The 13,622-nt window shown below is 43.2% G+C and overlaps 7 protein-coding genes across 7 annotated transcripts; 4 read left to right on the top strand and 3 right to left on the bottom strand.

Annotated features, from left to right (window-relative positions):
- Positions 1-982: 982 nt before the first annotated feature.
- On the top strand, positions 983-1,291 carry VTP01DRAFT_4097 (uncharacterized protein; the record flags this gene model as incomplete). The annotated part of the gene is made up of 3 exons (XM_069382741.1): positions 983-1,049; positions 1,104-1,171; positions 1,223-1,291. The coding sequence occupies 3 exons, from the start codon at positions 983-985 to the stop codon at positions 1,289-1,291; spliced, it is 204 nt and encodes a 67-aa protein (XP_069243512.1).
- Positions 1,292-1,677: 386 nt separating this feature from the next.
- On the top strand, positions 1,678-2,235 carry VTP01DRAFT_4096 (uncharacterized protein; the record flags this gene model as incomplete). The annotated part of the gene is made up of 3 exons (XM_069382740.1): positions 1,678-1,770; positions 1,829-1,969; positions 2,044-2,235. The coding sequence occupies 3 exons, from the start codon at positions 1,678-1,680 to the stop codon at positions 2,233-2,235; spliced, it is 426 nt and encodes a 141-aa protein (XP_069243511.1).
- A 3-nt stretch (positions 2,236-2,238) lies between these two features.
- On the bottom strand, positions 2,239-4,498 carry VTP01DRAFT_4095 (uncharacterized protein; the record flags this gene model as incomplete). The annotated part of the gene is made up of 11 exons (XM_069382739.1): positions 2,239-2,355; positions 2,406-2,483; positions 2,571-2,696; positions 2,766-2,898; positions 2,957-3,047; positions 3,103-3,186; positions 3,248-3,438; positions 3,517-3,898; positions 3,955-4,165; positions 4,224-4,417; positions 4,480-4,498. The coding sequence occupies 11 exons, from the start codon at positions 4,496-4,498 to the stop codon at positions 2,239-2,241; spliced, it is 1,626 nt and encodes a 541-aa protein (XP_069243510.1).
- A 132-nt stretch (positions 4,499-4,630) lies between these two features.
- Positions 4,631-5,575, top strand: VTP01DRAFT_4094 (uncharacterized protein; the record flags this gene model as incomplete). The annotated part of the gene is made up of 5 exons (XM_069382738.1): positions 4,631-4,744; positions 4,801-4,831; positions 4,892-5,109; positions 5,171-5,236; positions 5,297-5,575. 5 exons carry the CDS (start codon positions 4,631-4,633, stop codon positions 5,573-5,575), a joined length of 708 nt encoding a protein of 235 aa, XP_069243509.1.
- A 30-nt stretch (positions 5,576-5,605) lies between these two features.
- VTP01DRAFT_4093 (uncharacterized protein) lies at positions 5,606-6,714 on the bottom strand (the record flags this gene model as incomplete). The annotated part of the gene is made up of 2 exons (XM_069382737.1): positions 5,606-6,370; positions 6,427-6,714. 2 exons carry the CDS (start codon positions 6,712-6,714, stop codon positions 5,606-5,608), a joined length of 1,053 nt encoding a protein of 350 aa, XP_069243508.1.
- An 853-nt stretch (positions 6,715-7,567) lies between these two features.
- Positions 7,568-9,561, top strand: VTP01DRAFT_4092 (uncharacterized protein; the record flags this gene model as incomplete). Its single annotated transcript, XM_069382736.1, has 4 exons — positions 7,568-7,711; positions 7,767-7,967; positions 8,034-8,482; positions 8,547-9,561. 4 exons carry the CDS (start codon positions 7,568-7,570, stop codon positions 9,559-9,561), a joined length of 1,809 nt encoding a protein of 602 aa, XP_069243507.1.
- A 479-nt stretch (positions 9,562-10,040) lies between these two features.
- On the bottom strand, positions 10,041-12,314 carry VTP01DRAFT_4091 (uncharacterized protein; the record flags this gene model as incomplete). The annotated part of the gene is made up of 5 exons (XM_069382735.1): positions 10,041-11,050; positions 11,121-11,310; positions 11,374-11,658; positions 11,717-12,137; positions 12,202-12,314. 5 exons carry the CDS (start codon positions 12,312-12,314, stop codon positions 10,041-10,043), a joined length of 2,019 nt encoding a protein of 672 aa, XP_069243506.1.
- Positions 12,315-13,622: the final 1,308 nt, after the last annotated feature.

The raw sequence follows: 13,622 nt of genomic DNA, 5'->3' as shown, positions 1-13,622 counted from the left end.
TTACACCACTGTGCCTTTTTTTAGCAATTACCGCCAGAAAATGCAAACTCGCAAACATGTGTGGGAGTACCATCAAGGCATTTCCCGGTGTAATAGTTGGCTTGGGCGATCCACATTACTCTCCTCCAGAGATTCTTGCATTACACTGTCTGCCACTTTACTGAGCTTATCGACGAGAGGCCACATGCCACGAGTAAGGTGCTTGACCTTATCAGCGACTTTTTGCTTTCCTTGATAGTTTTAATGCTTTCGATGATCAGTTTAAGCATTGATTCCTGCGCTTTCTCAAGGTTATGTTCCGCTTTGGCTCAGCTGAACATCATCACTTTGCTCCAGCCTACCTTTTCCGCCTCTGTTTGATACACAGGCATTGGTACAGTAACTGGCGCTCTGTTTTGCCTTGCTCATCGTCGGCGGTTCGTCTTCTACGCATAACCGGAAAAGAGTAGAAGAATACTGGCAAGATCCACCATCATGCACTTTTTATTATCAAGCACAAGATGCGAGGAACCAGACACAAACTGTCCAATTTTTCAGCGACTGTTGCTGAAAAAACATCTGATATGCTTAAGCCTCCAGCGTCTATACTTGCTCGTTTTTTTTAGAAGATATCAAGCGTATTTCTTGGAATCAAAGAGCAATTTCACGAACCAGGCGACACCGAAGATTGAAGAAAGACACACTTAATCATCAACGCAAAACCACAGCTCAAGAACACTGATGCAAAATCACGGGCGCAAAATAGAAACACTTAGAAGTTTTTCCACATTAGCGCAAACGGCGAGGAAAAATCCTGTAATTCAAGGGATTTACGATGGTAAATGAAGGCTTGCTTTTATCATCTATCCGTTCATAGCCAGTTCTCAGTTACATCCTCGGAGATTTTGTATAAGATCAGATATTCCAAGGAAACTGTCGATTGCAAGAGGCTCAAAGGTACCGGATGTAGATGGATAATTGCGAGGCGTACCTATCCCAATCAATGTTCCTTTCCAAAAAAGTTTCAGCCTTGCAAATGTTGAATACAAAGTCACCTACCTTCCGCACCGGTAAGCACGTTTTTAAGGCTTGAATTCGAGTTCTGATTGCTAACCATGTAAAAGCTCAAGTTGCCGGAATGGCATCCGTGAAACCGCGGACATTACCTCACTTCGCTCTTCGGAGTGATTTCGTAAGTATACACTGGATAGAAACTCTGTAAACGCATGCTTACATTTTTTAGTTCAGGAGAGGTAAGCAGCAGAACGAAATAGTACAACATGAGCCTATGACTCATCAATTCTCGCGTTGATGCTGCTTCGGGGCGGCTTTGTGCTTGGAGACTATGCTTGCGGCATGTAACATACTTATGTGTGGAGACATTGTAAAGCATACTCAGCATGGGTCATTAACGTGAATTCTTTTCATCAGGCCGCAAAGTATATTCTCAATAGCGCAAAACGTTGTCCCAAGTAGCGCGAAAATTTTATCAAAAAAAGTATTGCACAACATAGTTAAATAAAAAAACCATACCAGTAATAATGTTCGCTACATTGTACTTACAATTAGACGCTTATGATGGATGAAAGGAATAAGCAGTAATCTCAGCTAGGTGCAGAAAGTTCTGAGGTTAATTTAAACATGACACGTTTTAGGACTCTCAGGACGGGAGCTCCTCTTTCTGTGTGAACTAATGTCATGAGCAACCAAGAAAGCAGCTCCACTGTTGACGATGCGCAATATCTCGCAGAGAGCACACTTCGAATCCGAGAGCTACATGAAATCGAACAGGTACACGTCATTTGCTAACCTTTACCGTGACACGTATCTCACGATCTGAATTATCTAGAAATTGGTGCATCTAGTGGAAACGGCCGGCGATGCAATAGGACTGCTGGCTGGCGTGGACGACAATGAATCAGAAGAATCCATTCAAAAACGCTCCAGTAATTTTCGAGAGCTAGCAGCACGCTATTTTTCACTTGTTAACGTGGGTAATCCCTTTTCTTTCGCTTGACAAATAAGAGCCACAATTGAGTTTTCCTTTGTTATCTTTACATATAGGACATCCAACTTTCTCTACGCAGCAATGCGCAATATCTCGCAAAGGCAGATAGTACACCACCAGGTGCGAATAGGAGCATTCCCTTTCGAGCTTCGATTGCAACCGAACAGACCGAATTGGAAGTGTGGACCATGGCAGTGCAAACGATACAGCAGCGAGTGGAGCATCTTAAACGGCTGGCGCAAGAATAGTTATTACTTTCTATCTTGATCGAGAAATTTACGCGTTTTTAACTCGTCAGGGAGATATGTCTGATCCACCGGTTCATCGTAATCTGGATTATACTTGTAACCTTTTCCATATCCAACATCCTGCATTGTTGTTAGCGAGCTAATGTACCCAGATCATCGTTGTCACAAACCTTCATCAATTTTGTGGGAGCATTTCGAATATGCAACGGTACAGGATAGTTTGGTTCCTGCCGAATCGTTTCCTTCACCTAACAGCGAAACAACATGCATCAGTTATATTAGTCTGGGTCGTCGGGGATCGAGGGCTCCGTAGTAGGTTTGTTCCATTGACTTACAAGATTGTATGCTTTGTATGTTCGAACACTTTTTTTCGTTTCTGCCAGATATGTGACTAGATGTGCTAAGATTGTATCGCATTCAGGCATGCCTATCCTTTCACAGGCTTGATAAGCAGAAACTGCCTAGAAAGCAGAAAGATAATTGTGTATATGCATGATGAAATGTTGCATAAATGGATAAACTTTTCATACCAGCGGCAAAGCAGAATTGTCAGCGAGACCGATGTCCTCACTTGCACATCGAACCAAGCGTCTAGCTACGTAGAGTGGATCCTCTCCTGCCTCCAACATGCGGCCTAACCAATACAGAGCTGCATCGGCATCGCTGTACAGTGTTAAGTACTATAATACTCGTCCGCTTTGCAAGCAATGGAAACTGTTACCTTCCCCGGATACTTTTATGCAAAGCACTAATGATATTGTAATGCTCTTCTCCGTTGCGATCATATAACAAGTGCGATTTCTGAAATGCACCTATTTACAAGTGTCATTGGTGGCATCATAGTTATAGAAATGAAAAGATATGTACCTTTAACAGTTTCTACCTGCAGCGTTGCGTCCTTTGATGGTAATACGCTCAAGGCAACTTCCAAAGTATTCAAGGCATTCCTTGCTGGAAAGGATCGTTACTGACTCGTGCTCTCTATTTCTACTCATTTCCCATTTTAACTTACCATCACCATCGCTGAAGTTTGCTAAATATCGAAGAGCTTCCTCTTCTTCAGGCTTGTGTTCCTTTTGTTGTTGGCCTTCACATCGCCAATGCAGCAGAGCTCGTGAAAGAATATCGACAAGCTGATCTTCCGAAAGTCTTTTCAGCACGAATACTCTGCAACGCGATAACAGCGCAGAATTGACCTTGAAACTAGTAGGTATCAGTAACAGTTTGCTTAGATTAGTCGCTGATAACCTTTGCGGAAAAAGAGACTGATAATCCAATTACCTAGGATTTTCAGTAGTCGCACCAATGAGATGTATGGTCCCTTGCTCTACATATGGCAAAAATAGATCTTGCTGCGCTTTTGTGAATCTGTGAATTTCATCAATGAATATAATTGTTTTTTGTCCAGTCAGACTGAGATGGCCCCTCGCCTCATCGAATGCTTTCTTCACATCAGATGCACCGTGACTCGTAGCGCTTAATTCTATGAACCGTGATTTCGTTGTTTTAGAAATGATACGTGCAATTGTCGTTTTTCCACATCCAGGAGGACCCCACAAAATCATCGACGGTATTCGATCATATTGCATTAGTGCTTTTAAAACACCTTTCTCTCCCAAAAGCTCTTCTTGACCAACGAACTCGGACAACGATGATGGGCGTACTTGATGTCCACCTTTTAGGTAACTAGTTCTCATAAAATATCATATATTACCTCACCTTTTGCTGCCAAAGGCATAGATTCAAGCGCAAGATCCTGCCTCGGTCGCTTGGCCACCGGTGAACTGATCTGATCACTATGTGGTGCTTTCTGTAGCTGCTCGTTTGCTGGTCGTTTCATAGTGGACGATCCTGGAGAATTTGAAGCTGAAACATGACCAGTGGTTGAACTTTTGCTTGCTGATATAAACAATGGTGCCATACGCTGCGGCTAATGGTACTTAGTTCAGTTTATGACTTAGTCTAATATATACGATATTACTATGCACCTGAGTAGGACTCTTATCATTCGTGTTTGCAGGATGTTTCTCGGGTGGTTCGATGCTGCCTGATAAGCTCAGACGACTTTGCTGCGCCTTGAGAGGATTTGCTGCAGCATTCTTTGTTACAGGTGGACAGTTGGCATCAATGTGAGCATTGATCTGTGAAGCAGGTACGGTCTGTTCACATATTGGGCAGTTGACTGCGGGGACAGCTTTGTCAGCTTTGTTGCATGGCCTTGTCTATACTCTGTAACCTGTCTACCTTGATCGTCCATTGTCATTCGGGAAGCTGTCAAACTCCTGAAAGACTGAGGGAAAGCTCGAGGGCGAAACGGAAAGCAAGTTACGCACCGGATTTGGTAATTCCAGATGGTTTTTGGCATGATATCCGACATATTTCTCCCTTTTCCAAGATGACCGATGATGTATTTCAACGGGTACTGAAGCTCACAAATGATCTTGCTGTGCAGCAGCAATCAAATCAAGCTTTGGCTTCCGGAATAAAATCGCAGCTAGTCGAGCTCAAGGTATTGTCATTGCTGTCGTTTAGAATGGCCTTTGAGTGTTAAAAGTCGGCATATAGCAAAGGACTGCCAACAGCGCCCTTGAACGCGGTAAGCTAGGCGATGTGAAAGGAATATATCTCGAATACTATCTTAAAACCTTCGCCAAAGAGCAATCCTCGACTGCAACGGGAGAACAGTTGTTGCTTAAAGCCGAAGATTTCTCAGAGGATAGCATCCAGGCAAAATATGCAAACCTATTAAAAGAGCACGAGGAAGTGCTACAAGAAAATCGGCAGCTGGAAATACATTGTAAAGATCTGCAGAAACTTGTGAAAGAATACGAAGTAGCATTAGAACACGTCGCTACAAAACTTAGAGATCACACGGCAAGCAGATTTTACGACGACATCGATCGATGTTTGTTGCGCTGATGAAACTTTTCTATAGATATCCTCTTCAGAAGGTCATGTGCAGCTACGAAGGGAATTTGAGGCCTTGTTGGATGCAGAAAAGGTCAGCCAGAAAAGAAGAATGCTACTGTGCGTTGTAATCTCATCCGGAGTTTTCATGCAGAGTACTACAGCAGAATTGATGATCGAAAATATTACATTGCGGCAACATTTACATCGATTGGGAGCACTTCTGCGAGAAGCATACAACCAAGATGATACAGATAACTATACCACCCAACTCGCCCAACTTGCCATGGAGAATCAAGGCTTGAGAGATGCATTGAAAATCTCGACCGTAGCTCTGGATCCTCTACCGCCGTCAGCTAAATGTGACAAACCTGAAGCTGTCAAATCATATAGCCAAAGCGGTGTCGTAGAGGAATTCTTTACTGACAAATGAGATATACGTGATATCCGTACCATATCCCAATCAAAGCTTTGGAATTTCTACACATATTCCTTGTTTTTGTTGTTGTTCCCACCATCTGATCGCGCTCATAACTCGTACTTTCCAATCGGCGCCTCCTGCTAGTATATCTTTGTCCTTTAGACATTTCCGAATAGTGATTATAGCTTCCTTCTGTCCTGCATCGTATTCCTCTTTACATCTTTGGATGAAGCTTGGTTTGGCTCCAGTCAGACGCGCTATTTCCGCTGTAGACATGGATTCTTCAAGCATGCCAAATATTGTCCAGACTCTGCCTTTCTTCAGCAGCCACGGTTTGACAACGAATCGGTAAGGTCTACCTACAAAGAGAAGCCTCGTTTCTATGGATGGTTCTCTGTTTGTAAGCCCCAGGCCTACACGACTAGAAGCATGAACAGCGTGCTCGTCGCCATTGTAGTCGAGTATCTTTTGCCTTTTCGTTGGACGTCTTTGCTTTTTTCCGTTGTTATTTTCCACATCAATATGTCGCGGTTCTAGGTAGAAACCACTCTCGATGTCCCAGCACCATCCAGTACGCTCTTTCCACCGTGTTTCCACAAGTTCCTTGATGCTTTTATATCGCAACGTTGACAGGATCTCGTCCACCACAAGGCTTGGTCCTTCAATAATCTTCCCTGAGTCTTGATCTAGTATAGCTCGTATCAAGACACCACCTGCGCTATCCTTCTCCTTGTTTCCGAGCGTAATATCTACACCTTTTCTGGATCCTCCACGAAATCCTTTGGACATTGCAACGTGGTGAAAAAACTTGCAAGTTTCATATCAGTATCATCTAACATTGCATTTGCTATGTTATTGTTTACCCAAGCTCCAGGCTTCTTCTGTAGCGGATGACCATGGCAGTATGGATCTGGATGTCCATGTTTTGGTGCTGTCAAGTATACTTCAATCTCCAGCATGTCGTATCGCTTGTCGCCAATCACCAGGACATACTTTAGCATCTCTCTGCAAATATATCCAAGCCGTCTCTCGTAGTGATCCATGGATTCCGATGGCGATGCATTTTCAATCAATTGTGGATCAAATAACGTTTTCAATTTTTCCATAAGACCAAGAAGGTTACTGACGCCACGTAGCAATTCAATGACCATCCTTCCTAAATTACTTTGCTATTTCTTACGCGACATGTGCACATAATGAATGGTCTATCGAGAAGATAAAAGACATCATGTCTGAAACTATAGCGAAGAAGACAAATATCGTACCGATTTGGATCAAGAAATAACATGGCAGAGTTAGAAGTTTATTCAAAGATTGAATAAAGAGCAAATTGCGACAGGGGAACTTACAGCATTGACAAAGAAGCAAGATCAGTATCAATACAGGCCAAGATTACACGCGATGAATCTTACCAGCTAGTGTCAAGAGACTAAAAGCTAAACGTCAACGATCAAAAAAATCAAAAACGCAAACATCGACCTCAAGTTCAAACCATCAAAACCTTCTCATATACATTTTCCTTGTTGAAACATCCAACCCTTACGTGCTGAAAATCTAGAGCAACTGTAACTTGTAGGAAACGACACGAAACTCCCTACTACATCCGCATGGTCGACAGCCGGAGCCAGACCTCCCTCCAGTGTGCAACTAATGGACCACAGACTATTTTTGGAAGAAACTCGAGGTCAACGAAGTGCGATTACATTGTAGAGGGACCCGTCCACGTGAAAACCAAAGTGAAGATTCACAACGCTCACAAGACGGATGCAGGAAAGGGGCCCAGTCGCCTGAATGAAAATTATCGGCTTTATTGGAAACTGTTTGACTACTTACGTACAATCGTAAGATTGAGCGAGGACTGAATATCTTGAAAATTTGCAAGCATACAAGCACAATAATTCAGGAAGCTTTTATTTTAAATACTCTATAGCACAACATAGCTTTGGCAAGATACTTGTAATTGGGGTACATTCTATGGAGGAGAGATATCAATGAGTTTGGGAGATGAGAATCGGTAGCGAACTTTTTGAAGTGCAGCCAAAATGCAATCTGCAGAAGCAAAAAAAGGCACCCTTTCTTCCGCTTGAGATTACTTTGCACTCACAGACAGCCGATGCCATGGAGAAATATCCCAAGACTCCAATCAGAGTAAGTATTCCTTGCTTCTTTGAATCTGAACGCGCCATGCAAACCATATTCGTAGATTTCTTCGAAAACCGCGCTAGATCGAGAAATGAAGCGTGTGCTTCATTTCCTCACTAAAAACACTGAAAACGACCAAACTTGGGAGCTGTTTGGAATCGCATTGACTAACATCAAGACATGGGCTTTGGAAGACAAGGCTCATGAATACGAAGGTTTTGTTGATCATATCAAACAGTTGCAGAGACCCATTATCGCTTCGGTACGTCTATTTGCATATAAGCATGAAGATGCTGAACCAAAGCTCATTTTCCTACACACTTTATAGCTCAGTACCGAACGTACTAAGCTACTGCGTATCACAACTGATATGCTAAAGGGGCTCTCCCAAGCTATGCAACGCGACTATGAGCTGCTGCAAGATTTGTTCACACCAACTTTGATCCGACTTTTCGCCAGGACTAACAAAACGTCCCTTGCTCAATATCTTGATTGTTTTACAACACTAATTGATAACGCAAAGATGCCCAAAGTCATCTTACGCCTCTCCCGAGTCTTGAATAGCCGTCAAGAACCAAGCAAATCAGTTCGCGAGAATGTTGCTGCATGTTTGGAACGCGTTATTTTGGCAAACTCTGCGGAAGATTTGCAACCTTATATTACACACATTGAAAATGCTATCCGCACAGCGGCTATGGATCCGTCACCGGATGTTCGTGCTAAAATTCGTGCCTGCTTCAATGCATACAAGCAAAAGATGCTCGATGCAGCTTCCAAGTAAGTCCCTTTTGCAACATTTCAGCCATATATAATAATTAACTTGCACATTGCAAATTTAAAGATTCGAAAACACACTTCCTGATGATATCAAGAAATACTTGAACGTTCAGTCACGACCAACTATTCCATCTCGATCTCGACTTATGAACCGCGCACGCGCTACTACGCGCCCGACACCTTCTACTAACCTATCCATGAGACCCACCGTCTCGCGTTCCGCCGCACAGCCCAGCCTACAAAAGCGAGTCGCAATAAAATCTCCTGCTAGACACAGTGATCCGCAGCTTTTAGCACGACTTCCTGTACGTCTCCCAGTTCGACCTTCCAGTTTGTCTGCCGCCAATTTCATAAACAAACCCGTATCATCGATTTCTTCTCCTCGTCCGTCATCCAAGACTTCATACGCAACAAAAGCCGTCGCCAAACCAATATCCTCAAATAATACAACAGCCGCGACTGAACCAATCGTAGCGGAAGTTACCGCTGAACCAGCAACGTCCAAAGCAGCGGAAGCCGTTACCGAAGCAATGTTCTCGAACGTAACAAAAGTCGTTACTGAACCATCGTTCTCGAACGCAACAAAGATCGTTGTTGAATCAACATCTTCAAGCTCAACAAAAGTTATTGCTGGATCGAAATCCTCAAGCACAGCGACAATCCTGACCGATCCAAGACTCTCGCGCACAACAAACGTTAGCCATGGACCAACGTCTTCACACCCAACAAGTGGCGTTGCTGGATCAGCATTCTCGAGTACAACAAAAACCCTCACTCAATCAGCATCCTCCTCGCAACCTCCCCGTGATACCAAACCAGTAGGTACTGCTGCACGTACAGAGCGTACGAAGCAAAAGAAAGCAAATAGCGCCGATTCCGACTATACCGACAAGTTCAAAGAAGCATTAACACGAGCACTGAAAGGCAATCCAAAGCCTGCCAATACCACTCGACGTATACTTCCCATGAAAAAGCCTTTCATGCTGACGGGCATGCCTGCAATGCGCGGTACGAAGAGAAAAGCACCATCAGTTTTAGATGAAAATGAAGAACCTTCAAAGAAAAGATCCACGTCTTAGCTTGTAATTTGTATACTCTTACATAAAGTTGCTACCCTTTGTATAACTTTGCTCAAAAGGTACCAAGCAGCAGGTTTGGAAACTGTCAAAGAATATCATGAAGATCCCTGATGGCAGGGCGTTCTTCTTAGTATTGCTGTATTTGGGGAAAATATGCCATGCCAAGGCATCTATATGCATAAAAGGTTCACCAGTGTTTATCCGTCTCCTAATGCAGAAAACACGTAGCGTTCCCTTCAGTAATGCTTAGAACCATCATCTAATGGCATGCTCGACCGAATGGAAGTTGAACAGAGACTCGTGTCTTAGGTCGAGTGAGCACCGTGTTCCCTTATCAATTAGATCATTTCATAACATCCTTAAATAAAGATTACACCATCATCATCTCTTTTTTATCTTTTTCAGAAACAGGATCAGCCATTTTGAAAGAACTTCCTCTGTTTTGATGGGTAACGAATACAAGTATTAACATCTCCTGATTACTTTGCCCGAACAGGCGTCTTGAGCCAGCGTTCCAGAATCCTTTGGACCACAGCGCCGCCGTGGTCATCGACCTTTTCTAAAAACTTTATAGACATGCCACGTTCTGGATCGTTGGGCACCAGCAGGTCTGTGTCAAAGTAGTGGATTTTGTCTCCTCCGGACAAGACGCATGAGAGAATCAGAATTTCACGGCCAAGCGGACCCTCCTGTTGGGTTATTTTGAATTTGGTGTCTTGTAGATATTGCTTGTTTATCTCGAAGCGAGCAGTCTTGGTATCCTTCGTCAACCGAACTGAAAGCTTATTTTCGACAAGTGATACGCTGCAATCTGGATGAACGAACCCAAGCGACGATCCAAAATCAATAGATAATGTTGGAAGAGCGATACCGTTAGGATTCGCCGCCGCCGCTGCAACTGTGTTTGCAGGAGACGTGCCGTTGGACGCAGTAACTTTTGCTTGTTTCTGTAACTGCATCCTGTATTGCTGTTCTTTATAAAAGCAAAGAAACTTTGGTTGCTCCTGGTTCTGTATCTGTAAATGAAGCTGCTGATTATGTTGCTGTTGAAGAAGCTGTGCTGCAACAATCCCAATCGTGGAACTCGCGCCGTTTGGATCCAGCCTTGACAGTGATGATGATGACCGCGACGATAATGAAGATTGTGATGATACTGTACGCTGGCTATCGGCTTTTCGAGCCGCTTCTGCTGCTTTCTTTTGTTCTAACTCTCTCTCGCGTTCTTGTTCTTGACGTTCTCGTTCCTCTTCCAACTCTTTTTCTCTTTGTAACTGTTCCTTCATACGTTTCTTCTCTTCTTCTTTGCTAATAACCGGTGCGCCCTTCAATATCTGACCACGAGCCCACAATATTCCACATCCATTGCAAAGAGTACCGGTGCCTTCGGGACCAGGTCTCCACATTGCCGTGTGCTTCGTGCTGCAATATGTGCATTTTCTGAAACCGTCGTCTTTTGGGTTAACAATTCTACTTTTAGGAGCCTTAGGAGCTATGTTCATACAGTTAGATACTCGCATTACATAGAATAAAATGCGATGCAAGAAATATTGATTGCTTACCAGACTCTTCGTCGGTGCGTGGTCGTTTACCAAGTCTCACAGCGTTCAATAATTCATTGCGTTTCTTTTCAGCTGCCACAGGTGTTGTAATTAATTCGGGAACTGTAGTAGCCTTCTGTAATAGCTCTTCAACGTGGTTGTCGACTCTTCCGTAATATTTTAGGTATGATCTCTCGGGTATAGGCTTCATCTTTCGATAGGAAACAATTCAGTAACTACCCCAGAAATCAAGAAAGAAGCTACATATAAATACCTTTCTTTTCATTTTTTCTCGGACGTTTTCCAAAGGCTGAACGATCGATAAAATATGTGGGAGCATGGGTGCCATCAAATCAAGAAGCATTATATTTGCAGGCTGGTATACTTTAGCTGGTGATTCATCGCCCACAACGGTGTCTGACGGCGAATGTTTTGCTGCGTATTCTCTGATTTGTGGGAAGGTTGAAAATGAACCATAGCGTGCTAATTTGGCTTTCGGGTCCAAAAAGTAATCATCGATCGTCTCTGGATCCAACGGTAGAAGGAATGAACCCAGTATCTAGATTTATAATTCGCTTTCAGGTATCGTTTTGCTTGATGTCGTCGGCCATACTTACATCGCATCGTTCCTGATGTTCGCCTTTCGGTTTGATTTCCACAATCATTTCTTTTGGTAAATAATACCGTTCTCCGGGAGCTTCCTTAAACTCCAATACAATATCTCGAAAGACGAGTTCGTTCATACGCATTGGTGGCAAGCTTCCATTTGTGGCAGTCTCTATGTTGGTAGCGTCTGCATCGAGTGCAATGTCGACCGCTTTTGCTAGATCCTCCCATTTGTCAAGACGAACTGCGTCGTAGATGCTTGTCTTTGGAAAGTCGTGGATTCCCAATCGCACGGTGCATTCGCATAACAGACGCATATTTGCCCATTTCTTCGTACGTTTCGGAAGCTGAGAGCTCTCAAGGCGATATTTTACCAGCACAGAGTTGATCCAATTGAGTCTCGACTGCAGCAGTGACAGGAAGAGAGTGGAGCTGTTTCAAACAATATGTTAAGGTGATCAGAGTGTCAAAAACGTATGAAATGAATTTCACGTACTTTGGTTGATCGCCTTCCGAGGGAGTGGATTCTTTGGGAAGACTGTAGCTTCGAATGTTACTTTCTAGGCGCTCAATGCGCTTCCTGGAGCTTGCCAGGGCAGGATTTGACATGAAGGAACTTAAAAGGAGTGCGCTTCTGTCAGACTAGAGGAAAATCAAAGAAATGTGCTCCTCCCAAAATCCAATATTTGATGTGAAACTTGTGTGCATCGCCGGTCGCTGGCTGTAGCTCGCGATTTAGAGACTTCTACATGTTTTAAAAATTACATTGGATAAGTTCGACTATAACATTAAAATTCCATGTTTGGATCTGGAGTTATCGGCTGAAGAATTCTGCATAGTCAAAGCTGCGTTGCCCAAGTGGCCAGCAGAACTCGACGATCTTCTGGAGTATTTCTTGATAACCTGTAAATCTGAAAAGAAGAAATCGATAAGTATCGTGCTTCCGGCAATCAATCAGAAGAGCAACCTTTTCTTAAGGCAGCTCGTATGCAGCCATGATATGTCGAGCCGTAGTCGTATTCTCACAACCGGTAGCATATACCAAGGAACTGGAGAAACAATAAATAACAAGAGCATCTGAGAGTAGCCCGAATGTTGTTTTTTAGCTCCTTGGTAATGGGACGGTCTGATGATTCGAATATCGCCGATTAGCAACAGCAGAACGCGAACGTTAACAGCTCTCGCGATTATATGTAAGCCATGGAAAGATAATATCAGACTCTAACGGTCTTTGGTACCACCGCACTGATAACATATCAAGATGACTATTCATTAATGAATCAAAATGCGTTTCCCTATCGTATAGATTTGCATTCATAGTTGATATAGCATGTCTTTAAATCCATACGTTCATACGTTCATACGTTCATACAACATTCATACTATTACTCTGCAGATGATTATAGTCAGTATTCTCTTCAACAATCACGTTCCATATTTGCATGTTCACGATATATATTGGCTGAAGAATGATCCAACTTTTGCCACTGCAACCAAGGAATCAATGCAAGGTCCCTCCACCTTCGATGCTAAGCAAATATAACCTTTTCATGCAAAGTAGCATCGAGTCTTACACAAGACAGCTTTACACCCAAGCCATGGTCAAGGATACAATTGTGTACAGGAAGGATAGCATTCCATTCGGACAGTGAAGGGATAGACGCGGTTCATATACCTCTCTCGCGCAAAATGCATAGTTGCTTGCTTCACGACTTGGAGATTTTTCTAAGCGGATTGCTGATAGTTTGGTTTGCAGGCTAGAAGGAAACTACAACAAAATGAGGCATAGAGACATAATGCGGGGGAAAGATGCATTTGACTTTGTTAACTATGGAACAATGGTCTGAGATCATGATGGACAGCTTAGTGAAGGAAGGTGGCGAGTTTTTTCAAAGCCGCGGAGTACACAGGATATTA

The sequence above is a fragment of the Rhizomucor pusillus genome, assembly GCF_041956525.1.
Source record: "Rhizomucor pusillus strain CBS 183.67 unplaced genomic scaffold VTP01scaffold_2, whole genome shotgun sequence".
NCBI lineage: Eukaryota > Fungi > Mucoromycota > Mucoromycetes > Mucorales > Lichtheimiaceae > Rhizomucor > Rhizomucor pusillus.
The sequence above is the reverse complement of the archived record's forward strand: the minus strand, read 5'-3'. Positions and strand labels throughout refer to the sequence as shown.